General features: G+C 52.6%; 3 protein-coding genes and 1 non-coding gene across 10 annotated transcripts in view; 2 read left to right on the forward strand and 2 right to left on the reverse strand.

The window, feature by feature from the left end:
- Window positions 1-2820: 2820 nt before the first annotated feature.
- Window positions 2821-8822, forward strand: FSTL3 (follistatin like 3). Its single transcript, XM_066341775.1, has 4 exons — window positions 2821-2996; window positions 4252-4437; window positions 6566-6781; window positions 7306-8822. The coding sequence occupies exons 1-4, from the start codon at window positions 2903-2905 to the stop codon at window positions 7674-7676; spliced, it is 867 nt and encodes a 288-aa protein (XP_066197872.1). The 5' UTR covers window positions 2821-2902; the 3' UTR covers window positions 7677-8822.
- Window positions 8823-9163: 341 nt separating this feature from the next.
- Window positions 9164-27322, reverse strand: part of PRSS57 (serine protease 57) — a 37406-nt gene continuing 19247 nt past the window's right edge. The window contains exons 1-7 of one of the 3 annotated variants that reach the window (XM_066341736.1): window positions 21144-21695; window positions 15256-15353; window positions 14889-15107; window positions 14348-14501; window positions 12728-12872; window positions 10629-10892; window positions 9164-9547 (exon numbers count right to left, since the gene is read on the reverse strand). In XM_066341736.1, the coding sequence (XP_066197833.1) occupies window positions 9335-9547; window positions 10629-10892; window positions 12728-12872; window positions 14348-14501; window positions 14889-15096 (984 nt within the window). In that variant the 5' untranslated portion in view covers window positions 15097-15107; window positions 15256-15353; window positions 21144-21695 and the 3' untranslated portion in view covers window positions 9164-9334. Of the gene's footprint in view, window positions 9548-10628; window positions 10893-12727; window positions 12873-14347; window positions 14502-14888; window positions 15354-21143; window positions 21696-27322 lie in introns of those variants that run through there. The other 2 variants (XM_066341723.1, XM_066341728.1) reach the window with 2 other exon arrangements.
- On the reverse strand, window positions 17100-17203 carry LOC136390260 (U6 spliceosomal RNA). The gene has a single exon (XR_010748687.1). It is a non-coding gene; the product is annotated as a U6 spliceosomal RNA (small nuclear RNA).
- The window catches only part of PALM (paralemmin), a 29545-nt gene continuing 22203 nt past the window's right edge, over window positions 19981-27322 (forward strand). For 2 of the 5 annotated variants that reach the window (XM_066341696.1, XM_066341700.1), the window contains exon 1: window positions 20251-20550. In XM_066341696.1, the coding sequence (XP_066197793.1) occupies window positions 20546-20550 (5 nt within the window). In that variant the 5' untranslated portion in view covers window positions 20251-20545. Of the gene's footprint in view, window positions 20168-20250; window positions 20551-27322 lie in introns of those variants that run through there. The other 3 variants (XM_066341707.1, XM_066341712.1, XM_066341718.1) reach the window with 2 other exon arrangements.

Raw genomic sequence — 27322 nt, forward strand, 5'->3', positions numbered from 1 at the left:
GAGTTCTTCTTAGTGTCTGAGGCGGAGGCCATGGAGCAATCCTCAGCGCCCAGGGCCAACTCATTCCAATTAAGCCATGGCTGCAGAAGGGAAAGAGAGAGAGAGAAGTGAGAGGGCGAGGGGTGGAGCAGATGAGTGCTTCTCCTGTGTGCCTTGACTACGAATCAAACCCAGGACATCCACACACTGGGACGACGCTCTACCACTGAGCCAACTGGCGAGGGCCAAAAGATCTCCATTTTTTAAAAATAATTTTTTAAAGACTTTTTTTTTATTCTTTTTTTTTTTTCAGAGAGGAGGCGGGGGGGGGGGGGAGAGAAGCAGGAAGCATCAACTCCCATATGTGCCTTGACCAGGCAAGCCCAGGATTTTGAACCTGCGACCTATGTTCCAGGTTGATGCTTTATCCCACTGCACCACCAGAGGTCAGGCAAGGTCTCCACTTTTAAGATACTGTGATGACATTGGGATCATCAAGTAATCCAGGATTGTCTCCCCATCTGAAGTTCCTTAATTTAACTCCATCTGTAAAGTGTCTTTGCCACTGAAGGTGACAGAACAGGATTAGGATTACACATCCCAGATTGAATTGGGCTTTCTTTTACTTGTAGCACAAAGATCCCATTATTGTGCTTCTGTTCCCACTCCTCTCTTCCTCTTGGTTTAGTTTAGCTTCCAAGTCTCAATTTAAATGTCCTGTCCCTCTAAGAAGTCTTCCTTGCTCTCCCTGGCTGGGTCAGGTATGGCCTTGGTGCATTCTCTATCACAGCTCTGATCACAATCTATTTCATTGCCATTTTACCTGTGGGGTCTGGGGAAGAGAGAAGCCTGGGATGGGGATCAGAGGTTATGGTGGGTCTTTGAGGTGAGGAGGAGCCTAGGGCAGCTGGAGTAGGAGGTGGGCTGCAATGGATGATGCTGAGGCTGGGTCAGGGTAGAAAGGAAGGTACAAATGGGAAATACTTAAAAAGGAGCTCCCCAGAATGGGCCAGTGACTTGTTGAAGTCACCTAGCAGATGGCCTCTGGGTTGGGGAGACACACCAGACTAGGGAGATGGAAGCCACTGGCAGCTGGTCTACATTTGGAACCCACACCAGGCTGACAATGACCTTTTGATTTGCACAGCCCAGGCCAGCGTGTCTGAAGTCAGGTCTTGGCCAAGGTCTCACTGTCCAGCCCACACACACCCTTGTAAGAACACAGAGTCCCATCCCTGCCCCATTCCCCAACCAAGGGAGAATTCCCTCAGACTCTGAGAGGCCAAGGCCACATCAATACAGCTGGGCATCTTCTCTCAGTGCCTCTAGGCAGTAACATGGCCCTTGGCCACAGGCTGAAAGATATGGGTCAGGCTGGGTAGCTAACGGGGAGGAAGAAGGATGGATGTAGCATCCAATGGCAGAAGTTCTAGAGGAGGGGCTGTGTTATGTGGCCATGAGGACTCTCAATTTCCATACATGAGGAGGGGACAGATACAGGAATAGGGGTTGATGAGGCAGAGTTGGCCCTGGGAGATGCCCAATTGCTTTCCATATTTTTATTATTATTTATTTATTTATTCATTCATTCATTTTAGAGGGGAGAGAGAAAGAGAGAAAGGGGGGAAGAGCAGGAAACATCAACTCCCATATGTGCCTTGACCAGACAAGTGCAGGATATCGAACCGGTGACCTCAGCATTTCAGGTCAATGATTTATCCACTGCACCACCACAGGTCAGCATATTTTTAACTTTCCTGAAAATGTACCCTTCTTTAAAGTTATATATTAATTTGTTTGTCTATATATTTTATTGGCTATGGCCCCTACAAACCATGAGCTCAATGATGATGGGACTGCCTTGGTCACCCTGGTACCTCACCTCAGCATCTCCCAATGGTCACTACCACCAGGAGTTGGTCATTAATTATTTTCTTAGAAACACAAACATAGAGGATTTGCACAAAACCTGAGCACTTTGAGGGCACCCTGACAATTTAAGAGGCTCCCAAGGTAGAAGGGGTCAGTTCCAAAATAGGAAGTGTGCCTGGCTGCACCAAGGCCCCTGTAGACTCACTTCCCAGGTCCATGCTGCCGTCACTGTCATAAATTGAGGACATACAAGATTCCAGGGCGCTGAACCTCAGCAGAGTGAAGGAAAAGTTCTTGTGACTATAGCCCCAGCAGACTGTCTGCAGAGGTCTGGGAGGGGTGCATAGTCACACAGGGTATGAGAGGCATTTGGAAGTCTTGTGGTATAATTATTGCAGTCAGTGACATTGTTGGATCGATTTGTGTCCCTGGGTCTCTCCCTGCAGTCCCCCTCCACTCCCCAAAAACACTTGCTCACACCCAGCTGTGCCCACTGGCTCCAGCAGCCAGGTGGCTTAGGTGGGTGGACTGGCTTGTGAACACCCAGGCTAGGGGCTGATATCCTTGAGTGTGGGGGCATATAAGGACGGGAGGACCACACTTGGGCCATGCAAGTGACCACATGCAATCCACGACATGGTACACACACTCCCACGAGTCACCAATTAGCTCAGCCACAGCCCTACAACGGAAGACCCCCAAACGCAGGGTGACACCTTGAACTCACACCCTCGATCACAATTTTGCCCCCTTGCCTCAGCTACACCATACCTTTCTAGATAAATTCTCGGGCTCCAGGGTTGGGATCACCACCTACCAGCTGCCACCCAGGTGGTCAGGCCCAGCCCCTGCACACATGCTACACGACTCTGCCTCGTGCCCCGCCATTCACGCGCCCCGCCCCAGCCCCGCCCCGCCCGCAGCCAGCGGGACCTTTATAGGGAGCGCCGGCCGCCGAGCACTGGGAAGTCGGTGCCGCCTTCTCTGCCGCCTGCTCACGCGTCCGCGTCCAACGCGGGGGACTGCTGCCACCGGTGTCTCTGTGTTCGCCATGCGTCCCGGGGCGCCTGGGCCACTGTGGCCACTGCCCTGGGGGGTCCTGGCTTGGGCTGTGGGCTTCGTGGGCTCAGGGCATCCCGCGCCCGGTGAGTGGGGTGGCCGAAAGAGGAGGGCGGGGGTGGGCCACCCACGTGGGCCTGCCCGGAGTGCTGTCGGGGAATGTTGGGGGTCGCAGATGCGGTGGCAGCTGCGGGTGGAGGGCGGTAAGGAAAGGCTGCCTGCCAATCTTTGGAAGGGCTTGAAGGAAGGTAACCAGGAGGTAACAGAACAGATGTGACTCTCCCACAATTATGATCAATAGCATTCATTGAGCACTTAGTGCCTACCTCTTACCTCCCTGAATTCATATAACAGCCCAAATGGAGTGGGCACTCTTATCATGCCCATTTTCCAGATAGGGAAACTGAGGCATGGGGTCACACAGTTTGTGGCAGAGCCAGAATTGGAACCCAGACCATCCGGGTCCTGGCACTACAGAGAAGCAGGGCTGGGTGGCTGGACCCAGGAACCCCAGCAGGAGCCTCAGATCATCCCTGGGTCTGGCTTAGGAATATAGATCATTACAATGTCAAACCTGCCACTTATTGGAAGACACCAAGCAAAAGTATCCCTACTCTTGGTCTCAGTTTACCCTTTTATGAGTGCCATGGTGCTGAGTTCCCAGAGTTGGTCCCTAAGAGGCACTCAGTACAGCACCTGGGAACCAGTAAGCTCTCTGGGATGGGGGCTGTGGTCATTCCTACCCCCATTTAAGGGTGAAGAAACTGAAGCCATCTGCCCCCCTCACTAGGCAGCCCCACCCAGCCCTGCACAGAGGGAGGGGAGAGCAGAGCCCCCTCCCTGAAGGCCGTGTCCCCAGGGAGACAGTGAGCTCATGCAAGGGGAATGTTCCCAAATTGGAGTGAGTTAGAGGCAATCCAGGCAATGGGGGGGGGGGGCTGTCAGGAGAGGGAGACCGTATGCCCTCATGTACTGTTTAGACAGAGGGCAGAGGCAGGAAAGGCAGCTCCCAGATCTTACTGACCCTGACACATCCAGCTCTGGGTGTTTGACTGATTGGGCAGGATATCAGGCCTGGCTGGGTAGGTTGCATAGAGAGAGGAGAGCTTCCCAGGATGGTCAGGAGTTGACTAGGGATTAGTGGTGGAGCAATGTGGGTGGTGGAGCTCAGAGAGGAGAATCCCAAAAAGATCCGGAGTCCCCTCCTTCCCATGTTGGGGGAGATCACTCCCTTCATAATTACTGAGTACCAACTGTATGCACCCATGGGGCTGGCAGCTGGATGGAAGGTCAAAGCCTAGATATCAGGAGTGTCCCTTCCCCACCTGCCCTGGTCCACAGGTGGTGTTTGCTGGCTCCAGCAGGGCAGAGAAGCCACCTGCAGCTTGGTGCTGAAGACAGATGTGAGCCAAGCTGAGTGTTGTGCCTCTGGCAACATCGACACTGCCTGGTCCAACTTCACCCACCCAGGGAACAAGATCAGCCTCCTGGGCTTCTTGGGCCTTGTCCACTGCTTCCCCTGCAAAGGTAAGATCTTGGGCACCAGACAGAGTTCTAGGTCACTATGGTGGACCAGCTGGAAGTGAGCTCCTTGTCTCAGGAGTATGCAGGAAGAAGTCAGACTGCTAGGAGGAACAGTTGTGGAGAGGATCCCAGCCTTAGCCTCCCTCAGTTGAGGATTCAGGAAGATGCTCTGAGGACTCCCCAATTTGGTTTCCAGCCTCTAGGTCCTTGCTTACACCAAGCTTTCTGCCAGGATGGCCTTTATCACCTGCATCCCACCTGGTAGAAGTACACTTGGCTCACACCTAACTCCTGGGAAAGTGGATTTTCCTGAGTGGCCATTCTGGTTTGTGACCCCACACTCAGTGTTCTCAACTGTACTTATCTGTCCTTAAATCCATTGCTTCCCAGAGAACTGTGGTGGATCCCCAACTGCATTTTTAATAAGCATGTGCCTTCTGGACCATGTTCTTAGGAATGCAGCCTCCTCCATCAGACAAGGAGCTATTCAGGGGCTGAATGAATAAGTCAAGACATATCCTCTGCCCTGGAGAGGGGGCTGGGAGCCCTCCCAGCCCCTGTGGTCAAGGCTGAACCTACAGGAACCCAGTGGGGACATAAAGGATGTGGGCATTAGAGACAGGGTGTTGAGGGATGATTAGGAGTTTATTAGCTGGAGAAAGTATGGGGAAGAGCATCAGCAGAGGCCAAGGCCTGGGATGAGGTCCTGGTGGGTGGTGTCAGGGCAGGGGAGCAGGGAGGAGGCTGGAGCTGAGGGCCAGAGTGCTGAAGGCCAAACTGAGGAGTCTGGCTGGCCACTGGAATGTGATTAATCCCAGAACAGTCTGGCTGGGTGGTCCTAAACTCACTGCCATGTGCCCTATCTCACTCTAGAACCCTCTCTGGCTTCTAGGAGGAGAGACCAAAAAGTTCCTGGCCTGGGCATAAGATGGTCCAGGACAACCTTCCCCCACCCCCATTTTGGCCTTGGGGTAGGGAATTCAGCCTCCCACTTCTGTTCCTTCTTGCATGAAGTCGAGCATTTCCAGATGTGCATGTGGGTGGGAGGCTTCCAGGTGCAGCCCACATGCCCTGGAAGGGGCAACCAACATGGGGGTGCAGGCCATTTTCTTAAGAGAATCCACTTATTTTATGCCCACCCTGTAAGGTGGTTTCCCCATCACCCCCACTGTATACACAGGAAACTGAGGCTAGAGTGTAAAGTCAGCTTAGAGTCCACCCTCCAGACCCACAAGCAACAGAACTGGGTGTATGTGGGGGGTGTACATCTAGGATCTAGCCTGGAGTTATCCTGAGGTGCTCCTGGCTCTCCTCCACTCATAGAGGTGACAGGGCCTCAGTTTCACCTTTTGTAAAATGGTGACAAAACAGCAGGACCTCCTAGGGTGGCTGGGAGCCTGCAAAGAGCCAGGGAGGGCCTGAGAGGAAGGAGCGACCATTAGCGGGGTATGATTTGCATTTCCAAAGGTCCCAGGGCCAGAGTAGAGGCGAGGACCAGAGACTTCTCCTGGTCAGACCTGTTTCCCTACCTAAGAAATGGGGCTGAGAGGGACTGGGTAACCCCTAGTCCAGACGGCTTGGGCTGTGGGAGGCCCGCTCCCCAGGAAATGAGCCTCAGGCCAGGCGCCGACGCTCCGCCCTCCCTGTCGCCTCGTCCGAGGAGGTCTTGGCAGGCGCAGGAACAGACACTGCCAGTCCTCCCCAGACCTGCGCTTGGATGGGGTGGAGCCCCCCACCCTAACCCCGGGCTGACGCAGACGGACTCCCAGCCGGCCTGCCCAGAAAGGAGAGTCAGGGAACAGACGTCAGTGAAAGCCGGGCGAGGGGGCTGGAAGCCTGTTTCTGGACCCCAAGATTCGGGGCATAGACGACCTTCCCGCCATTGAGCCCAATCTCCAGACACAGCCCCCAGCCCCAGGTGTCTACCCAGGCAATGGCGGAATCTCTCTCACAACGGAACCCCCACCTAGACTCCGAACCAGTACCCTCGCTGTGCGCCCCGACTCCAGACAGTCCCCCACTCCGGCCCGGCCTCTATCCTTCAGAACAAGGGACGAGACGCCGTAGGTTCAGAAGACCTCTGGCCTCAGCCACGCGCCTCAGCCCATGGGCGCGTGTCCTGTGTCCGCAGATTCGTGCGAGGACGTGGAGTGCGGCCCCGGCAAGGTTTGCCGCATGCTGGGGGGCCGCCCGCGCTGCGAGTGCGCACCAGACTGTGCAGAGGGCCCGGCGCGCCTGCAGGTCTGCGGCTCCGACGGCGCCACCTACCGTGACGAGTGTGAGCTGCGCGCCGCGCGCTGCCGCGGCCACCCGGACCTACGCATCATGTACCCTGGCCGCTGCCGCAGTACGTGGGGGCGGGGCCTGATGGGGGGCGGGGTCACCAGACCTGCGCGTCAGTACCTCAGCCGCAGAACTTGGGGGCGGGGCCTGAGGAAGGGCGGGACCTCCAGTGGATGCCTAGTTGCTTAGTAGTGTAGGTATTGGTCTCGAGGGGAACTTATGGGGGACGGGGCCTAGATGGCTAGGTCGTGGGTGGAGTCTAACAAAGGGAGACTTTATGCTCCTGAGAGAACGTCAATGGATTGGGTCTTTTGTAGGGTCGAGAATAAGGAAGAGTATGGAGGAAGTATGGAAAGTGGAGTTCTGAGGCTCACAGGGGGTGAGAGGTATGGGCGAGTGACTCAGGAGCTTATGGGTGCAGAGGAGCGGGATTTAGGATTGACTTGGGCTATAAAAGGGATCTAGTAGAAGAGGTGTGGCTTCTGGCACAACCAGAGGGGCGGGGCCTGAGTGTGGATTCAGTGTTGTGGGTGGGGTTCGTGGTGGTCCTGGTGGCTTCCCTGACCCACCCTGGCGTCCCGCCCGCAGAATCGTGCGCACATGTGATGTGCCAGAGGCCACAGTCGTGCGTGGTGGACCAGACAGGCAGCGCCCACTGCGTGATGTGTCGCGCTGCGCCCTGCCCCGCGCCCTCCAGCCCTGGTCAGGAACTCTGCGGCAACAACAACGTCACCTACATGTCCTCGTGCCACCTCCGCCAGGCCACCTGTTTCCTGGGCCGCTCCATTGGCATGCGCCATCCAGGCAGCTGTGCAGGGGCGGGGCGAGGCGAGGAGCAACGGTGGACTCTAGCTTCCAGTCCCTCTCCTCAACCCCATTTCTCTGTTCGTCCCTCCCGCTCAGCAGGCACCCCTGAACTGTCAGATGCTGAGTCTGAGGAAGAGGAGAACTTCGTGTGACTTACAGGGCGACCTGGGCCTGGCGTTCAAGGCCTTCCGCATTTTATTTATTGCCACAGCAAAGCCTAATTTATGTCCCACGGACACTCCCCAGAGCCCGGGCCGGGCCAGACCACTTGGGGGAGCCCTGGACCCCTCTCCTCAACCATTTAGAAGGATTGGTTGAGGGAAGCCTGGCAATACTGGTGGGTGGATCCTCTACCCCAGACACCTACTGTTCAAGAGATCCCAGCTTCTGCTCCCTCCTGTGTTAATTGTTATCAACTGTCACCAAGAGAGGGCTGGGGATCCTCTGTCAGCTATTAGTGGAAAGGTACCCTGGCCTCTAGAACAGGAACCAAAAGGTAAGGAGAGGTTCACAGCCTAGGTGTGTATAAATGAACCTTGAAACATGCTCAGACCTCTGAACGGGCCAGGGAAGAAGCCTCAGTCCCCTAACAGCCCAAGAATTCAGGACTTTTCTTCTTCACTACCTCCATGCATCTGGTAGGTCCTGTGAAGGCCCCTGAGAAAAGCACGGCTTGTCCTCTGGTGGTGGTGGGGGCACTATATGTGCCTCCTGACACAGGCCTCAGCTCAGCATCAGCTTAGTACAGGGCACCCTGTCAGTGGTATCCAATCCACTTAGGGTGAGACCTGGTGGGGTGTAGATGCCATGGCCCAATGCACACAAGGCCTCCTGAAGCTATGTGTCTGAGTAGCAACTCTAGTGCCTGCTGACCTGTCCACATTTGAGGTCCAGACCCTGGACCCCTTGATGCTATGAGGCCCATCCTTGCCAGGACTCTAGGCCCAGTTCCTAGCTGGACCCTTTATACTCACCAGCTAGGCTCAGAAGTCTTGACTCACATACCCCCAATGCTAGCCTAGGGCCAATTCCCTCTATCCCTTTGGGCTGTCATTTAATGGTGCCTCCCTGTGCCTTTGTGCAGACCAGAGGCTCAAACCAGATATGGGAACTCAGCTCCTCAAGTTTGGGGCAAGGAATGCAGAGGGCAGTGTGCTCACCTTCTCCCAGCAAGTGCCTTACCTATGACATCCAGAAAAGTACCCTTGAGTAGGTGAGTTGCTCTAGCCCCCCGATAAGGCAAGTTTCCCTATCCTGGGGTCCTGCCTCACCAAAGAAATAAAGATTATAAAAAGCCATCCTGGGGTTGATTCCCTCTCTCTGAGCCTCTGTGTTGCCCACTTTGGTAGAAAGTTACTAGCCTGGAGCCTGGGTTGCTATCAGGGTAGTAAGTGGAGGGTTCTGGAAGCATCTGGGGAGACACATAAACATATGTTCTTGGAGCAGCCACTGTCCATCTCTGAACCTCTGTCCATCTCTGGGCAGTGGACAGCAGCCAGAGAGAGGACTGAGACAGATGGAATGGTGGGGAGTGGAGAGTAAGAGAAAAAGGGGGCCAAGCAAGTGGCCCAGCTGGACCCTCAGCCACCTTGAGACCAAGAAGAAGTTCAAGGAATATGGGCAGACCATTGTGTCTGGTTAGTTAACATTTTATTCTGTTATATTGGCCCTTTTTGTTTGGAACTGATGTCTACCCCAACCTCCTGGGTTTGAGGGCCCAATGGACCCCCTGTCCCAGCCCCAGATTTTTCAGGCTGAACCTGTTTGCATTGGTTGCCATCTCATTTGTGTACCGAGCACTGCTGTGGGTTCAGGCACCTCCTGTGGGGGCCCTAGTGGTCCTGGGTGGGGGACTGGACTGGGGGCTGTGTGGGTGCCGCCGAACCACATCCCAGATCCAGGTCATGAAATCAGACACCTGTGTGTACACATCTGGAGTCTTGGGGTCACCGCACCAGAGGCCAGAGAAAGAAACGATGCCATGGGCCCGGTTCCTGCACACCAGGGGCCCCCCGGAGTCTGCCTGGGATGGAGGGAAAGGTGAGGTCAGGATTTCTTCTGTCAGCCTCATATCACCTGAAGGAGTTTCTACATGTAAAGCCCACCAGGATCCTTTCCTGCCCCCCAAACCCTTTCATGTAGGACCCTCTACTGGTCCTACAGCAAAAACTAAACTCCTCACCTCAGCCTTCAAGACCTGGAAGATCCTATCCTCCTGTCTGCCCTTCTCTTCCTGTCACTCACGAGTTTCCAGCCACAGCAGCCTTCCTGGGTGTTCCTGGAGCAATCCAAGCTACATCTAGCTTCTCTAAGCTTTTGTGTGTTGTTGAGACCTGTTACTTCCCCCTACTGGATACTGCTTGTATAAACATAGAAGTCTGCAGCTGTTTGTGTGGTGCAGACCTACACAACAGTACATGGCAGCCCTGTGACTGTCTCTCTACCTGGCATGTCTTCCCTCAGATCTTAAGGCTCCTTCAAGTCTCAACTCAAAGGTGCTCTCCTCAGAGAAGCCTTTCTGAATACTCACCCTAAAATTCTCAGTTTCTCTCATCCCCTTACCTCCTGGGTCTAGCACCCTAATTGTCACCTGGCATCAGCTTTGCCCCTATGAAGTAGCAGTTCTTTATATGGAGAAAGATGGAATGAGGTCCAGAGAAGTGAGGTGACTTTTCTAAGGCCACACATCTGGAAAGTGGCACATTCTGGATTTGGACTCAGGCAGTTGGGCTCCAGAACCTGTGTTCTGAACTACTGAACTCTCTTTCCTAAAACAAAAGATCCTCCAGGCTGTTTCTCTCTCTGCGCCAGGACCAGGGTTGCCACTGGTCCTTACAGGGAATTAGGAGCAGGGGCTCCTTTCTTGAGATCTTTTACTGCAGTCTACTGGATACTGTTTATAAATACCCAAGTCCATTACTGTGCACTGCACAACCTGCACAGCCATACATGGTCACAGCCCTGTGACCTTGGGCCTCAGATGAGGTCCATCTGGCCAAAGATAAGCTGGAAATTAGTTCCTAAGGCTCTTCCCAGCTCTGATCCTTCTATGTAGGCTTGGTTTCCCCATATGGTAAGCAGGAGGGACAGAATGAGTATCTTACCGAGCAGAAGCCTCGCCACTGTCGGTCCCCACTGTGGGTGCAGACCATGGCAGGGCTCAGCTGACCCTTCCAGGAGCTGTTGCAGATGTCCAGGTCCAGTACACGCACCTCAGCCTCCATCAGCCCAGGTGGTAGCTCATCAAAGTCGGACACAGAGCCCCAGCCAGCCACCTGGCACCGTGCCCCAGCCTTGAGTGGCCTGCTGCCCCTCTTTGGCAGTCTCAGCAGCCCCACTGCAGGACCCAGGGTGGCAGACCTGTTCAGCTGCAGGGAGAACACTGAGTTTTGGACTATCCAAACCATCACCACTACTCCGGCCCCAGTTTGCCCATCTGTGACACTTGGTCTCTTGGCCTTATGGAGAGAAAGCAACAGCTGTCAGAAGGCCCATTGCTTTTGCTAGTATATGTTCCCTGTCCATAAGGCCTTACCTACTCAGACTAGGACTGTGACTACCTCTCAGCTCCTCAGTTGCCCAAAGGGTTTTTCTAACCAGCATCTCGTTCCCTGCTCTAAGCCCTCCCTTGACTCTCCATTGCCCTTGGGATAAAACCTCTTGCCCTCCCCTCCATCCAGAATTAATTTACACATACCCTGGGCCCACTTCCACACTTTTGCTCACACTGTACCCCCTGCCTAGAGCACCTTTCCTATCCAGTTTTCAGGTCTCAGCTTAGACACCTCCTACAGGAAGCCTTCCAAGACTCCCAGGCTACGGCAGGCTCTTCCTCTGGGCTCCCTTGTGCCCCTTTTAAGGCCAGTTTACCTAGCTGCCACCCTAATAGACTGGAGGCTCTAAGAGGATCAGCCCTAAGGTTTGTTCATGTCTATGCCCTTGAAGACACAGCTGGCACTCAAGCAACAGTTATGGAATGAATGACTTGGGTCCTTGGTTTTGGTACTCCCTGACCTTGGGCACATCTTGACCACACCCCAAGCTCAGTTTCCCTATCTGCACAATGGGATGAGTGAGTCAGAACAGCAGGTTCCAGGCTTTGGGGTTTCACAAATGAGTAAAATTCAGGCTTTAGCTGCTGATCATCACTTCCCCCTTTTTATTTGCTAAGAGAACCCAAACCTCAGACCCTCCTGTTTCAAGGAGCATCTCTCCACTTTACTTTTTTACATTTGGAAGGCAAGTTTGGGACATTCTCCCTTTACAACAAAGGCCTTGAGGTACCTGGAGTTGAATAGTTGAATTTGGGATGCCTGGGTGGGAGCTGCCAGGGGTGGTTTGAAAGGATGCACCTGGGGGGGATGCAGAGGAAAACTTACATTTGTGGGAGGAGCCACTTCCTGGCCAGAAAACCCCAAGAAGGGCCCGAGTGACAGGGAATTGAGGCTTTTCATGGCTCTAGTGCCTCATTTGTACCCTCTTTCAGCCTGAACATTGAGCACTTGCTGTGTACTATAAGTGGTCGTAAATAAGATAAGAAGTCCTGCCTGACCAGGCGGTGGTGCAGTGGATAGAGCGTCAGACTGGGATGCGGAGGACCCAGGTTCGAGACCCCAAGGTTGCCAGTTTGAGCGCGGGCTCATCTGGCTTGAGCAAAATCTCACCAGCTTGGACCCAAGGTCGCTGGCTCAAGCAAGGGGTTATTCAGTCTGCTGAAGGCCCACGGTCAAGGCACATATGAGAAAGCAATCAATGAACAACTAAGGTGTCGCAATGTGCAACGAAAAACTAATGACTAATGCTTCTCATCTCTCCGTTCCTGTCTGTCTGTCCCTGTCTATCCTCCACTCTGACTCTCTCTCTGTCTCTATAAAAATGAATAAATAAAAATAAAATAGAAGTCCTGTCCTCAGGTCCAGAGGAGGCAGTGAACAATGGTGAAGTAGCAAATGTGCAGGTGCTGCCAGCAGGTGACAGCTATGCTGGACACAAGACACAAAGAGAAGGGATGGGAGGACAGGGGTAGGTTGTAGGATGGGAAGCCATCAAGGGAGACCTGAGAAGGGGACAGTTGAGCAAAGATTTAACCTGACTCAGGTGTTTCAGGATCCTTCAGCTATTTAAAAAAATGTTCAGTCATCATGGGGCTGGCTGGGATGGGTCAGACCCACATCCAGTGTTCTCCCCAGCCCACAAAGCTCACCTGCAGCAGACAGATGTCATTGGCATGGGTTGTGGGCTGGAAGTCAGGATGCTTGATGACAGCTGAGATGCTAAACACCTGCTGAGTGGGCTCTGAGGTGCGAAGGGCATGGGCCCCCAGCACCACCAGGACTGTTCGAGGGTCTCTGCAGGGGGAAAGGTATAATGAATAAGACTGGGGCAAGGGCCACTTGTCCCTGGCCTTGGTATCCCCATCTGCAAACTGGTACACAGCAATTCATTTAATCCTGATGACAGCCCTGTGATAATAATGTTTGTTACCATTCCCACCTCAATTATAGTATTAATTCTAATTATTATAGTATTAATTCTACCAACTATTATAAACTATACTTAGAATGAATAGAATATTTATTATAATTTCCACCTCAATTATAACATTACCTCTGAATGGATTCAGAACAGGCCTTCCCAAGATGTGCCCTTTGGCATGGGGATTATTTTGAGCTGAAGGCATTCAAGACCCAGTGGCTCATAAGAAACTTCTGCCTTGCATTTAACCACCTATGTAGGGCCTTCGTCCATTATGAGGGTTATCACCAGAAATAACATTTTATGGCCTATCTAAAGGGCAAGGCAGCTTCTAAATGCTACAACCTACTCTTTTTAAGGTCTTGAGGGTGACCCTTCTTTCCTCTAACACCTCAGCACCTGACCTCATCCCTAGTTCAGGTGACATATTACTTCTTCTGTCCTTTCTGTTCTTGAACCTCTCATGGATGTGGGGTCTCTGACTCCGTCATGTCTGTGGTGCTCCCATAGGTATGTATGTATTAAATTTGGTTATTTTCTCTTGTTCATCTGTCTCAGGTAGATTTAATTATTAGACCTCTGGAAGAAACTAGAAAGGTGGAGGAATATTTCTTCTTTATTTTATTTTATTATTATTATTTTTCTTTAAGTGAGAGGAGGGAAGATAGTGAGACAGACTCCCACATGTGCCCTAACTGGGATCCACCAGGTAACCTCCTCTGGGGCTGATGCGCTAATCAACTGAGCTATTTTTAGCAACTGAGGCTGACAGAGCAATCTTCAGTGCCTGGGGCCATCACTTGAACCAACTGAGCCATTGGCTGTGGAAAGGGAAAAGGGAGAGAAGGGGGAGAGGAAAGGGACAAGAAGCAGATGGTCACTTCTCCTGTGTGCCCTGATCAGGAATTGAACCCGGGACATCCATACACCGGGCCAATGCTTGATCCATTGAGCAAACCAGCCAGGGCCAAATTTCTTCTTTCAATAATTTTGATATTAATATTAATAATTACAGAAATATACTTAGATCAAGCACAGCGATGATCACATCAATAATACTTATGTCATAGAGGTTGCACCTTCAGTACTCTCTTGGGGTCAGTCCTCAACCTTTTTCCTTTATTGTCCCATAAAGCTGTCCCCACAGAAATACCTCCTCCTACAAAAGCCCCCCCCCCCCAGGGGAGGGAGTGGTGTCTGGCCATCCCAACCATGCCTCCACCTGGAATGTAGCCATGTCCACACCAGGAACACCCCTCAACACCCCTATTGCCCTCCGCACGGCAGCCAGAGCATCCTAGAGTCCCAAGTAGCAGCAGGCAGGGGAGGGCTTCCAGGTTGGGCTCACCTATCACTGAAACAGTGGGCAGCTGAGACCACCCAGCGGGCACGAAGCAGGAAGCCCCCGCAGTGATGCTGGCCTTCAAAGCTCACCGATGCCATGTAGGGACGGGAGTGTGGGGTCACCTCTCGGCCCCCAATGATCCTGGCCTCCCAGGAACCTGCGGGCAGAGCATAGCAGGAAGAAGGGCTAACGGGGGCAGCTCAGGCACTGGATGGGATGGGGGTCAAGCTGGGGGAGAAAGAGTCAGAAATGGACAGAGGCAGAGATGGAGAGACACGGAAGGACACAGAGTGGGTGATGAGGAGCCCAGAGAAAGCCCTTGAGTGTGCTGGGAGGGGGACTGGATCTGAGAAAACCCGGGCCTGGTGAAGACACCAGCTGGGCCTCCTGCCCCTCTCCTTCTTGAGGCCACAGAGGATGACCAGCCAGGGGTTGTGTAGCTGCACCAAGTCAGAGGCCCATATGAGGGAGCCTGGGGGTTTCCTGGGGTGGGTCTGAGTGGGGGCCTTGGGGGCACCTGGGAGTTTCTGGGTAGGGCCCTCACCTGGAGGCTTCATGGATAGCATCAGAGCAGTGGACACAGTCAGCAACAGGTGGTGCCAGCCCCCAGCCCCAGGCCTCATGGCTCTTGTAGGCTGGAGTCTCCCTGAAGAGCTTCGAAGGTCAAGGCCCCTACTCCCCCAACGGCCCGGAAAGGGTGAACTCAGCTGTGGCCTGTGGTTGGAGGCCCCTCCAGGCCCTACCAGCAACATGTAGATCTGAACTGGTGATTATGGAAACCAATGATTTGACTCTCTTGGGGATGTTGATCATGATTGCACAGGAGGAAACAGGGCAGTGGGGGAGCGGGGGTATGCCCACCCAGGCAAACCCTGGCTCTGCCAGTCCTTGTGACTCTGAAAGTCACTTACCCTCTCTGTGCTTCAGTTTACCTCAGCATCTGTCCCCAGGTTTTGGTCATTTCCCCTGCCACATGCCCTTGGGGGGTTGGTAGAAGAATTGACCAAAGCTGCAGGGATGTGGAAACTCATTAGTCCTGGAGTGACCTGAGGATGTCAGTATTGTTTTTACCCCCATGTTACTGACGGGAAAACTGAGGTGCAGAGAAGTTAAGTGCCTTGGCCAAGGTTGCACAGAGAGGGAGTGAGGGGGCCAGGGTTGCAGCCTTAGGACTGCTCCTATTGCCTCTGCCACGGGCCAGTTCTACCCACAGCCGGGCCCATTTCCTTCCTATCTGATGAGCAGTTGTGAAACAGGCAACTGTCCTTCATGATCACAACTAACCAAGCTCCTAGAAGCTCTGCGGAATGGGCTGGGTGGGGGCTGGTATTTTCATTTTCCAACCTGAGGCACAGAGAGGGGAGCCTTATTGTTTGGGGCTGCATGGAAAGTAGTCTTGAACCCAGAACTCCTGGACTAGAGTCCTTGACAGGTCTTTCCATGGAGGATGTGGGTGGCTTTTCTAGTCAGAGCAGACTCAACAACAATGGTGATAATGATAATTATAATAATAACTCCCTTTACTAAACATTAAAAAAATTTTTTTTTACTTTATTGATTTTTAGTGAGAGAGGAAGGGAGTGAGAGAGAGACAGGAACCTCAAGCTATTCCTGTATGTGCACTGACTGGGGATTGAACTGGCACCCTCTATACTTCAGGATGACCAACTGAGCTATCCAGCTAGGGCTAAACACTTACTTTTGTTATTGATTTGTTGGAGCTCTATATATACTGAGGAGATAAACTCATGGTCATATTAATTTCTTTTCTGAGAATTCTCAGGTACAGAGAACACAGCCCTCCTGGGGAGTGAATTTGGTTCTGCTAATCACAGACAGACCAATGCTGAACTGGCTAAAGCAGAGTAGCTCCATCAGGTCCCTGTCCCCTTTACTTGTGAAGGCTGGGCCTCCCAGGGCCAAGGAGCAGGCCAGGAGGACTGCAGGGTCGAGACTCTGGCATGCTGCTCGCTAAAGGGCCCAGACTAGGAGTCAGGACTAGGAGGAGGTACAGGGGTCTCTCACTCAGGGACAGAGGAGGAGTAGGCTTTGGGGGCCCACACAGAGTCCAATGTGAGACTTCACTTGGAGTCCAAGGGCCCCAGAGGATGTCCCAGTGCAGCCACACCAGTGAGGTGGGCTTAGATAGGGGAAGGGGATGCTGGGCAGAGCTCTGGAGATGGCGGCACCCAAAATGGACAGAAGTGACCAAGGAGGTGGGAGAAGGGTTTATTGTGGAAACCATGGTTGTAAGTGGTCCAGGACAGAGGCAGGGCCCGGGATGGATGGGAACTGCAGCACACCGAGTTGAGAGGAGTAGTGATGTAGCCACTTTTATAGAGGGTGAAAGGTCAACTCAAACCCACTGCTCTAGTTCACTACACATCCTGCCTTGTCCTACCGCCAAGCATTTTTGTGGGCTGTACCTGACACCCAGGATGCCTCTCTCTACCATCTCTGCCTGGCCTGATATTTCCAGCTCATGTCATCACCGGAAGCAACTGCCAGTCCCCTGGAAGCAACTGCCTGCACAGCTAAGTATGGGGTGTGGATTTTGGGGTCTTAGGGTCCTCAGGTCCTTGAGAATTGCGGTGTGCAGGGGAGGGTAGCTTTTGATGGGAGTCCTGGAGAGTTTAGGGCTGGGAAAGGTGTAGCAGTAGTGATGCTACCAGAAGTCCCTCTGCATCAACTCTTACCTTCTTCCTTTTCCTCCTATTTTTTCTTTCTTTCTTTCTTTCTTTCTTCCTTTCTTTCTTTCTTTTTTAAACATTTAATGAATTTGTGTGTCATCCTTGTGCAGGGGCCATGCTAATCTCTGTATCATTCCAATTTTAGTATACGTGCTGCCAAAGCAAGCACTTTTCCTCCTACCTGTGTGTGTGTGTGTGTGTGTGTGTGTGTGTGTGTGTGTGTATTTTCCTGAAGTTAGAAGCCAGGAGGCAGCTCCTCCCTATGCCTGACTGGGATCCACCCAGCATGCCCACCAGGGGGTGATGTTCTGCCCATCTGGGGCATTGCTTCTTTGCGGCCAGAGCCATTCTAGCCCCTGAGGCGGAGGCCATAGAGCCGTCCTCAGCGCCTGGGCCAACTTTGCTCCAAAGGAGCCTTGGCTGCATAAGCGGAAGAGAGAGAGAGAGAGGAAGGAGAGGGGGAAGGGTGGAGAAGCAGATGGGTGCTTTTCCTGTATGCCCTGGCCATGAATCAAATCCAGAACTTCCATACCAGGCCAACGCTGTACCACTGAGCCATCCAGCCAGGACTTCCTCCTATTTTTAAACAAAATGCATCCAGCATCCCTTAAACCTTGAATCATTCACTTAGTAGTTAAAAATGCCACTTCTCTGAGAACAAGGCTTCTGCATTTCTGGTACCTAACACTGCCAGATGCACAGTAGGTGCTCAATAAGTCTTTTTTGGACTGATTGGACACTGAGACCGAGTGGTACTGATGGAACTACTCACACCTCCTTTCTGTACATATGTGTACATATTGCCTCTGGCTGTTTTTATGTTGCAATGAAAGACCTGTGTCTGAAATGCTGAAAATATTTACTGTCTGGCCTTTCACAAAAAGAATTTGCCTGAACTGTTGTGTGCTGGGCCCTGTTCCAAGCCCTTCCTGTATATTCACTCCACTAACCCTCGCAGGTGCCCTCTGAGATGAGGAAGTGAGGCTCAGAGAGGGTAAGAAATACTCCCAGGGTCACACAGCACATGTGATTCTGGCTGAGACTCAAGCCCAGCATCCCTGATGTTTCTCAGGGTTGTTGTTGTTTTTCTAAGTTTGCCAATTTATATCATTGTTTTTGTTTTTTGTTTTTTGTTTTTTTTTTATAAAGATTTTATTTATTCATTATAGAGAGGGGAGAGAGAGAGAGAGAGAGAGAAGGGGGGAGGAGCAGAAAGCATCAACTCCCGTATGTGCCTTGACCAGGCAAGCCCAGGGTTTTGAACCGGCAACCTCAGCATTTCCAGGTTGACACTTTATCCACTGTGCCACCACAGGTCAGGCTATATCATTGTTTTAATGCTAAATGAATGCATATTCTTTGTAAAAAGGAGATAAAATGGCCTGTAAAGAAAGAGGTAGCAGTGTCCCTGCCCCCTCTGGGGTGCATCCTTATGAATCTTTCTCTAGAGCCCAACCAGAAGAAAAAGCTCTTTGCCCTGGCCAGTTGGCTCAGTGGTAGAGCATCAACCCAGAGTGGGGAAGTCCCAGGTTCGATTCCCGGTCAGGGCACATAGGAGAAGCAAGCACCCATCTGCTTCTCCACCCTTCTGCCTCTCCTTCCTCTTTATCTCTCTCTTCCTCTCCCATAGGCAAGGCTCCATTGGAGCAAAGTTGGCCCAGGTGCTGAGGATGGCTCCATGGACTCTGCCTCAGGTGCTAGAATGGCTCCAGCCGCAAAAGAACAATGCCCCAGATGGGCAGAGCATTGCCCCCTATTGGGCTTGTTGGGTGAATCCTGGTCAGGTGCATGCAGGAGTCTGTCTGCCTCCTCGCTTCTAACTTCAGAAAAATACAAAAAAAAATTTTTTTAAAAAGCTCTTTCCCTTTGTACACATATCCATTTATTAAGCACCTGCTGAGTACAACCACTTTATTTATAAGAAAACTAAGGGATTTAGAAGAATCTTCCTCTCCTATCCCTCCCTCCTAGCCAGACCCCAGTAAGTAAGTGTGTTAGGGGCCAGGGGACTAGTGTTCTTATAGGAACCTGGGAAGTCAGGGCCACAGTCTGCATGTTGGCAGCAACAAATCCTGCCTCTTTCAAGGTCCATGGAATCTATATGGTGACACACGGAGCACAAAGGACTCAAGATAGAATGTAAGAAATCAAGGGGCAGGCAGGAAAACTGGTTGCTTCTATCTTCTGCCTGTGCCTGCTCCCCACATGATCTTGTCCAGACTTCCCCTACCCAGGCTGGGCCTCACCCTAAACTCCAACCTGGATGGCCAACTGCCCACCCAATGTTATCCTCTGTTGTTTCCCCAACTCCATCATGTCAATGTGTCCTTTCAGTGGCTCAGTCTAAAAATGGGGGCCCCCAATGCCTGTCATCCACACCGTTTTGATGGCAATCCTGTAAGTCCCCCTTAAGATCCATCCACAATCCACCTGCATCTCAACCATATCCAGCCTCCATGCCCTGGGGTTCCCAGTTCAGCCTCTTCCTGGAGGCCTCCAAGCCTCTCCACTCTGCCCTTCTTAATCCACTCCCCACCTAGCAGCCAGAGGGGCCTTCACAAAAATAAACCAGATTGGTCCCTCTCCTGCTCTAAACTCTGCCGTGGCTCCCCAGTGCCCTCAGAACAAAGCCTGAACTCTCCTTGCTCCCTCCTCTATGCACCTCACTCACTTTGGCCACTGGGGCCTGCCCTATGCGCTGTAGGAGCTGAGGCAGATTTCAATCATTAACCCTCCTCCAACTCTAGGACCAGGACCAGCGCGCAGTTAAGTGCTCAGAAGCGTCAGGAATTGCTGTTATTATCATTCTTCCTCAACCAGGCCTGGCTTGGTCCCACCGCCACGCCTTTGCACTTGCTGTGCTCTCCACCTGACCACTCCTGTTGCAGACCTCCAGGCTGCAGCAGAGAGATCAGCTCCTCCTCAGAGCGGCCTCCCAGACCTCCCCTGGGGTCCCACTTGTACTTTGCTCCCCTTTCCCCCACCCGCCTCCCCTCTGGACCAGGAGCTGGGGAGGATCGGGATTTTGTCGACGCAGCCTCAGCTCCTCTCGGACACAGGATGAATGACTCCATGGGAGAGCGGGGGGGGCGGGGCACGGCTCCAGGGAGGTTCCAGGCCAGGCCTATGAACCGTAGGGAGGCTGCGGGGATGGCCCGCGCGCGGGGATGGGGGCGCTGCGGCAGCCCCGGCGGCCGGCAGGAGGCGCAGCGCGGACCGTGGCGCCGGGAGGTGGGAGGGGACCGAGTTGGGAGGGGAGCGACAGAGAAAACGCGCTGGCGGCGGCGGCGACGCGCGTGCTCAGCCCACCCCCAGCGCCCGCCGCCGCCCGGACAATAAACAGCCGCGCGCGGGGCGATGCCCGAGCCGGTGCCTACGCCCCCGCGCCGCGCAGCTCGGGTCGCTGGGCCTTAGCCCGCCGACCCCCTGCTTTCCTCCCCCCACCCCCTGCACAGCCGCCCGCGCTCGCCCCCGCTCAGCTTCGCGGACCCTCTAGGACCTGGGAGGGGAAATGGAGTGAGTAGGCGCGCTCGGGCCGGGGGCGGGGGCCCGGAGGCTGGGAGGGTCCGAGGGAGGGGTGAGGCCCCCGCTACCGCCCCCATCGGGAGCGTCGCGGCCCCCGCGTGGAGAGGAAGTGGCGAGGGGCTTCTGGGACTCCCACATCAGCTTGGAAAGGATTCGGGCTGGGTAGCGCCCGCTCTGAGGCCTCCCCTCTACCCGATTCCGGCGACCCACCGGCTGATAGGGATTCGGGAAGCAGAGGCTGGGGGCAGCCCAGGACACTGGGAGGGGGGGGGGCGCGTGTTTCCGTCTGCGCTCTGCCCGCGTCCTGCCCGCGCCCCCTGGGCTAGCCTTGGCCACCTGTGGGCTCCAGAGTGGGCTCCCTAGGCTGATGGAGCAACCCTTCCAATTGCACAGGTCAGGCCTTGAGAGCATCCGCCATCCCCCACTCCCCCTTTCTCACCCCCTAGCTCGAGCTCGCTGCTCCCTGCTCCCTGGACGCGCCCATTGGCCAGCCCTCTCTCCTCCTGGCTTACTCCCCAAAGGCCTCGAGTACTGTCCAGAGCCTCTCCTAAGGCTGGGGTCGACCACCAAATGTCCCGAGTTACCTCTGGAGGGAGGGGCCTTCTCTCCAGGCTTCTAATCTGGGATGTGTGAGACTGGAGGTCCAGGTGCTTTCCAACAAGGGAGCTTGGAGCTGATGCCCTCCCAGGAAAGTGTCTCCGAGATGGGGTCCCAAGTGGTGTAGCCAAGAGTCCACTGGTACCTGGTTGGAATGGAGTGGGTGGCCTGGATCTGTGGGGGGTTAGGTGAAGAGCTGCTGGGCAACGGATGGCTCTTGCACAAGCAGGTGCTGAATGAGTATTCATGGTTATTTCAGACAGAGTCCTTCTTTCTTGCATCAGGATGGCCCCACACCCCCACTTCCACAAGTGGGCGCTGGGAAGTGGTGGAGTATGTTTGCCAGGACAGGGAGTGGGAAGCAGATGTCATCTGGAGTCCTGCAGCCAGCCCCACTATGTGTGTGTGTGTGTGTGAAGGGGGCATCTGCTGCCCTGCTCTGGGCTAGGTCCTCATGGGGCCAGAGGCCTGGACCTGGCGGTCCAGCCTGTTTAGCTCCCCCTGCACTTCCCACTGGGTGTGTTTTCTGAGCATACACTTTACTCCAGGGATTCACCCATGACCTACCACACCCTCAGCTGGGTGGGAGCCCCCACCCTCTGCCCTCTCTGGAATGCGACACCCAGTGTCCTCTGCTTTTGAAAACCCAGACAAAAGCCTAGCTGCTCCCCAACCCGCCCTGGGAGCCCAGCCAGGGGCTCAGGGGAGCCAGGGCCCAGACTTGTCTGCACTGTGATCCCCCACTTGTTTATCTGTTCTGTTCTCTGGGCCCAAGAGGAGCCTCTGGGCTCCTGACAGCAGACACTAGGCAGAGTGTGGCTTTGGGCAGGGGGCTGCCTCAGGGGATGAGGGCTGAAAATCTAGGAAAATGCCCATCCAGAGCAGAGGAATGAGGGGATATTTGGGTTGGACCTAATTGCTTCCTTTTCACCACCCCTTTCTTTCTCAGGGTAGATACTGGAGCACAGGGAGGGGCAGCACTGCCCCAGGGTCACACAGCACAAGGAGGACCCATTGTCCTGTACCTTCTTGGTCACAGGTTAGATATGGTGCCATGGCCTCCCCTTAGGTGGATCACTGACTTTTCTGGGAACAGATGTGGGAAGGGACTTGGCATTACCTGTCTGGAATAGCCATGAGAGAAAGCCTCCCTTTCCAGTGCTTGGGCTAATGGTGGTGGGGAGAGACTCCATATGGTGCTGCCCTGACTGGAACACCTGCCCCTCAATCATCATTCTTTTCCATGAGGGAAGAGCAGGCTCCCGGCATAGAGGAGCTGTTAGAACAAACCACTCACCTCATTCCGTTTCCATGGATTTTGCCATCAGAGTCATGGGAGATGGTTGTGACTTACAATGGTGCTGGAAAGTTTCTTTTAAAAATAAATTTAGGCCCTGGCTGGTTGGCTCAGTGGTAGAGCATCGGCCTGGCATGCAGGAGTCCCGGGTTCGATTCCTGGCCAGGGCACACAGGAGAAGTGCCCATCTGTTTCTCCACCCCTCCCCCTCTCCTTCCTCTCTGTCTCTCTCTTCCCCTCCTGCAGCCAGGGCTCCATTGGAGCAAAAGTTGGCCCGGGTGCTGAGGATGGCTCTGTGGCCTCTGCCTCAGGCGCTAGAATGGCTCTGGTTGCAACAGAGCGATTCCCCAGATGGGCAGAGCATCGCCCCCTGGTGGGCGTGCCGGGTGGATCCTGGTCGGGCATATGCGGGAGTCTGTCTGACTGCCTCCCCGATTCCAACTTCAGAAAAATATAAATAAATAAATAAATAAATAAATTTAAGCCCTGATAAGATAGCTTGGTTGGTGAGAGTATTGTCCTGAAGCAAAGAGGTCGTAGGTTCAATCCCCAGTCAGGACACATACAGGAACAGATTGATGTTCCTCTCTCTCTAAAACCAGTTTTAAAATAACTTTATTTTAAAAATAAACATTTAAAAAAAGGAGTAGTTTTTTAAAAATAAAAATACATTTAAGATCTGGCCAGGTAGCTCAATTGGTTGGAGCATCGTTCTGATTGTTAAGGTTGTAGGTTTGATTCCCAGTCAGGGTACATATAAGGAATCAACCAATGAATGCATAAATGGGTAGAACAACAAATCCGTGGTTTCTTTCTCTCTCTCTCTCTCTCTCTCTCTCTCCCCCCCCCTTTCCCTTCCTCTCTCTATTTAAAACAAACAAAAATCTATTTTAAAAATTAAAAATATAAATTTAAGAATGTGACAATTTTGTTAAAGGTTAAAACAAATTTTCATTTAAGGATTTATTGAAAAGTAGAAAGTAACTAATCACCAAGGCGGAGAGAGAGATTGCTGATGCTGCAAAGACAGGACAGGGTAGGAGTGGCCAAACAGGGACACGTTCCTGGTGGGGGGAGCTGAATGTCAGTCCTGCCTTGAGGAGGGTTAGCTGTGTGGGCCAGGGTGAGGTACTGCTCCTCTGGGAGCCTTAGGGTCTGACTGGTAAAATAAGGGCATTTTAACTTAGAGCAGCCATTCTCAGATGCCCCAGCTGTATCCTGTGAGGGCAGGACTCCAGCCAGGGGACAGGAGGAGGAGAGCAGAGCTGGGGCAGGACCTTCCCAGATTCTTTCTTGCCCTCCGGCCTGGACGTCTTCAAGAAGTCTCTTTTGGGTGCTAACTGGGTCCCTAATGTTTCTTTCACACTTACTATGTCATTTCCCTTTTTAATGAAAGGCACAGCCAGTGAAAAGGAAACAGTATCTAGTGATAATTGAATAACAAGCTTTTATTTTCATTGTATTTGTTTTTTGGCATTTTTACTCTGTGGCAGTGGCTTCTTGTTTCTCAGTCTTGGTAACAATGAAATGTTTCCTTCTAAACAAGAGGGTTTGATTCAAACAGTGAGCAATGTGAAGGGAAGGAACATGCAGATAATAACAGGTGATGGTAGGAACATGAGAAAGTGGTTCAAGAAGTGCTGGCATCATTTGTTTTCTTACAGATCATTTAGTGAGCACTTGCTGTATACCAGGTCCTGTTCTGAGTGCTTTGTGTCTGTGAATTCTCTTGGTCCTTATAGCAATCCTGTGAGGTGGGGACAATGAGGCACAGAGTGGTGACATGACATGCCTAAGGCCACACAGCTGAAAAGGGGTGGGGCTTGGATTTCCTGGGTGTTTCTCTTAGCTGCCAGGGTGAGGGTGATGAGTGGGTGGTAGGGAATCTTTGTACCTTCCTGTGTCCCAGAGGCTTTGTTCTACAGTGTTTCTAGGTATACTGGCATTGGTTTTCAACCTGGTTGGTGGCCATGGCTCTGGGGTCATCTGTCCTTGCATTCTCTCCCCAAAGACCCCTCTGTGACTAATGATTTGAGAATGGAGCATAGAAAGGGGGTGTCCTAATTCCTTACAAGAATGGACATGTTATTTGCCTTTTCTGGGCCTCACTTTTTGCATTTGATAAATGGAGACATAAGCTCACACAGCCCCCTCACAGGTGGGGCACAGCTAGAAGAGGGACTGGTGCTATATGGATTTGGACCTTGTAAGTACTACCTGCAGCCCCATGAAAGGCCCACCCTCAAGGGTCTCAGATGTTTTTAAAGATTTCATTTATTGATTTTAGAGAGAAGAGGGAGAGAGAGAAAGGGGAAAAGGAGCAGAAAGCATCAACTTGTAGTTGTTTCCCATATGTGCCTTGACTAGGCAAGCCTAGGATTTTGAACCAGAGACCTCAGCATTCCAGATCAGTGCTTTATCCACTGCACCATGACAATGGTAGGAAACCAAGAGGCAGAACCCAAGCCAGGCCTTGAAGTGGGCAGACTAGGTAAGGACCAGCATGAGAGCAAGCTGGTTGGGAGTCACTGCATGGACAAGGGAAACGGTAGAACAAGTCCATGCCTGGGAGCCCAGCCAGGTCAGGCAAGGGCCTCAGATTTTGATGCTGGGAAATGGGTTGGTGTTCTGAAAGAAACATCACATCACCTTTTTCCAAGTCTGGGACCATGTTCCTGTCTATCGTTCCTCTACCCAGGAAGTGTCTCACCCATTCATTTAAGAAAATGCTCCCTGCTGACCATCCTAGCCCCATACAGGATCAGAAGGCCTGAGAGAGCCCCTGGAGGGTCTTTATCGAGGTATGGAGGAAGGTTTTTCTGGTCCTTTCCATCATGGACCTTTTCTGTGAAAGATATTTAAGGATTTACCCAGCAGGCACAAGGGAGCACCTGGTAGAGTGGCCTGTGCAAAGGCCCAGAGGTGGGAAAGCATTGGGAGAAGGGAGCACTCTTCGTGCCCTTGGGGCTAGGTTCTTTTTTTTTCTTTCTTTCTTTTTCTTTTTTTTTTTTTTGTGTGTGTGTGTGGCAGAGGCAGAAAGAGTCAGAGAGAGGAACAGATAGGGACAGACAGGAAGGGAGAGAGATGAGAAACATCAATTCTTCATTGCGGTTCCTTAGTTGTTTATTGATTGATTTCTCATATGTGCCTTGACCTGGGGGCTACAGCAGACCAAGTGACCCCTTGCTCAAGCCAGCGACCTTGGACTCAAACCAGATGAGCCTCCGCTCAAGCTGACAACCTCAGGGTCTCGAGCCTGGGTCCTCCACATCCCAGTCTAACGATGTATCCACTGCACCACTGCCTGGTCAGGCGGGGCTAGGTTCTTACAGGCCTAGAGTGTCCAGCTTGGAGCCATGGAGAGCCATGAATGATGTCTGAGCAGGGGCAAAATGAGAGCTGATGCCAGGCACCAGAAGGGGTTCAGGTAGCTGAGGGGCCAGATCAGTGAAGAACATGTCATGGTTCAGCTTGGAAGGGGCCTGTGGGGGCAGCTCAGAGACAAGTGCCAGAGCCAGGGGAGCAGGGCCTGTCTGGGTGGTCATAGACCTGAGTTCAAAGCTTTGTGGTGTCAGAACAATGCATAGGGCCAGGCTGGACTGGTCAGGGAGAGACAGCCCAGGCTATGGATGCATGGGGAGGCTAGAGGGCACCCTTACCATGCTGCTAAGGATCTCCATGCACTATAGGATGGCTGAGTAGAGAGGTCTTGCATCTGCGAAGTATGAAATTGGACTGGGATGTCTGTCTCCTACCCAAGGTTTTCAAGCAAGAATTCAGGGACAGGCCTGGCCAGTTAGCTCAGTCAGTTAGAGTGTCATAATGAAATACCAAGGTTGTGGGTTCAATCCCCAGTCAGGGCACATAGGGGAAGCAACCAGTGAATGCACAACTAAGTGGGACAACAAATGAATCCTCCCCCCCCCCCCCGTCTCTCTAAAATAAAAAAAAATAAAAAATAGAATTCAGAGACAGTCAGAGCCCATCACTGGGATAGTCTGGATTGGGCCAAAAATCGAGAGGCCTTGTGGTAGGCAAACTAGGTAAGGAGCAGCATGAGAGCAAGCTGGTTGGGAGTCACTGCATGAACGAAGGTGGTGGTAGGACAGGTCCATGCCTGGGAGTCCAGCCTAAGTGAGCAGAGAGGGTGAGGGGGGCAATGATATGGGGCCATGAGGCTGAGTGAGGGGAGGGGCTTGGCAGGGGCCCTGCAGGGAGTGAACGGGTGATGCCCTAGTCAGTTTATGTTCAAATCCTTCTGATTATGGAGAGTCTCAGGGAAAGGCCATTTGGGCAGGACCTCAGCTCCGGCCCTGGCCAGGCCCTTGGTGGACGGGGTCAGTATTTCTGCTATATAAAGGTATATATTTATTTTTGCCAGCTTTATTGAGATATTATTCATATACCACATAACCCACCCACCTAAAAAGTATAATTCAGTGGTTTTTAGTACAGCCACAGAGTTGTATAACCATCACCTATAATTCCGTCATCCCCCAAACAAGCCCCTTTCCCATCTGCAGTCACCCCATCACCTTCCCCAGCCCCTGGTAACCACTAACCCACTTACTGTCTCTAGATTTCCCTGTTTTGGACATTTCACATAGATTGAATCACACACTGTGGCCTTTTGTGACTGGCTTCTCTCACTGAGCATCATGTTTTCAAGGTCCATCCTGTAACAAGTGTCACTGCTTCACTCCTTTCTAAAAAATTATATTGGTTTATTTTAGAGAGAGAAGAAGAGAGAGAGAGAGACTCCAATTTGTTGTTCTGTTTATTTATGCCTACATTGGTTGAATCTTACATGTTCCCTGACTGGGGATCAAACCGACAACCTTGGCTTGTTGGGAGGATGCTCTAAGCAAC

The sequence above is a fragment of the Saccopteryx leptura genome, chromosome 1 (genome assembly GCF_036850995.1).
Source record: "Saccopteryx leptura isolate mSacLep1 chromosome 1, mSacLep1_pri_phased_curated, whole genome shotgun sequence".
Taxonomy (NCBI): Eukaryota; Metazoa; Chordata; class Mammalia; order Chiroptera; family Emballonuridae; genus Saccopteryx; species Saccopteryx leptura.

Coding starts and splice junctions, on each gene's coding strand:
- FSTL3 (XM_066341775.1), top strand. CDS start 2,903: ATGCGTCCCGGGGCGCCTGGGCCACTGTGGCCACTGCCCTGGGGGGTC. Junction 2,997..4,251: donor CTCAGGGCATCCCGCGCCCG/GTGAGTGGGGTG, acceptor CCTGGTCCACAG/GTGGTGTTTGCTGGCTCCAG. Junction 4,438..6,565: donor CCACTGCTTCCCCTGCAAAG/GTAAGATCTTGG, acceptor CTGTGTCCGCAG/ATTCGTGCGAGGACGTGGAG.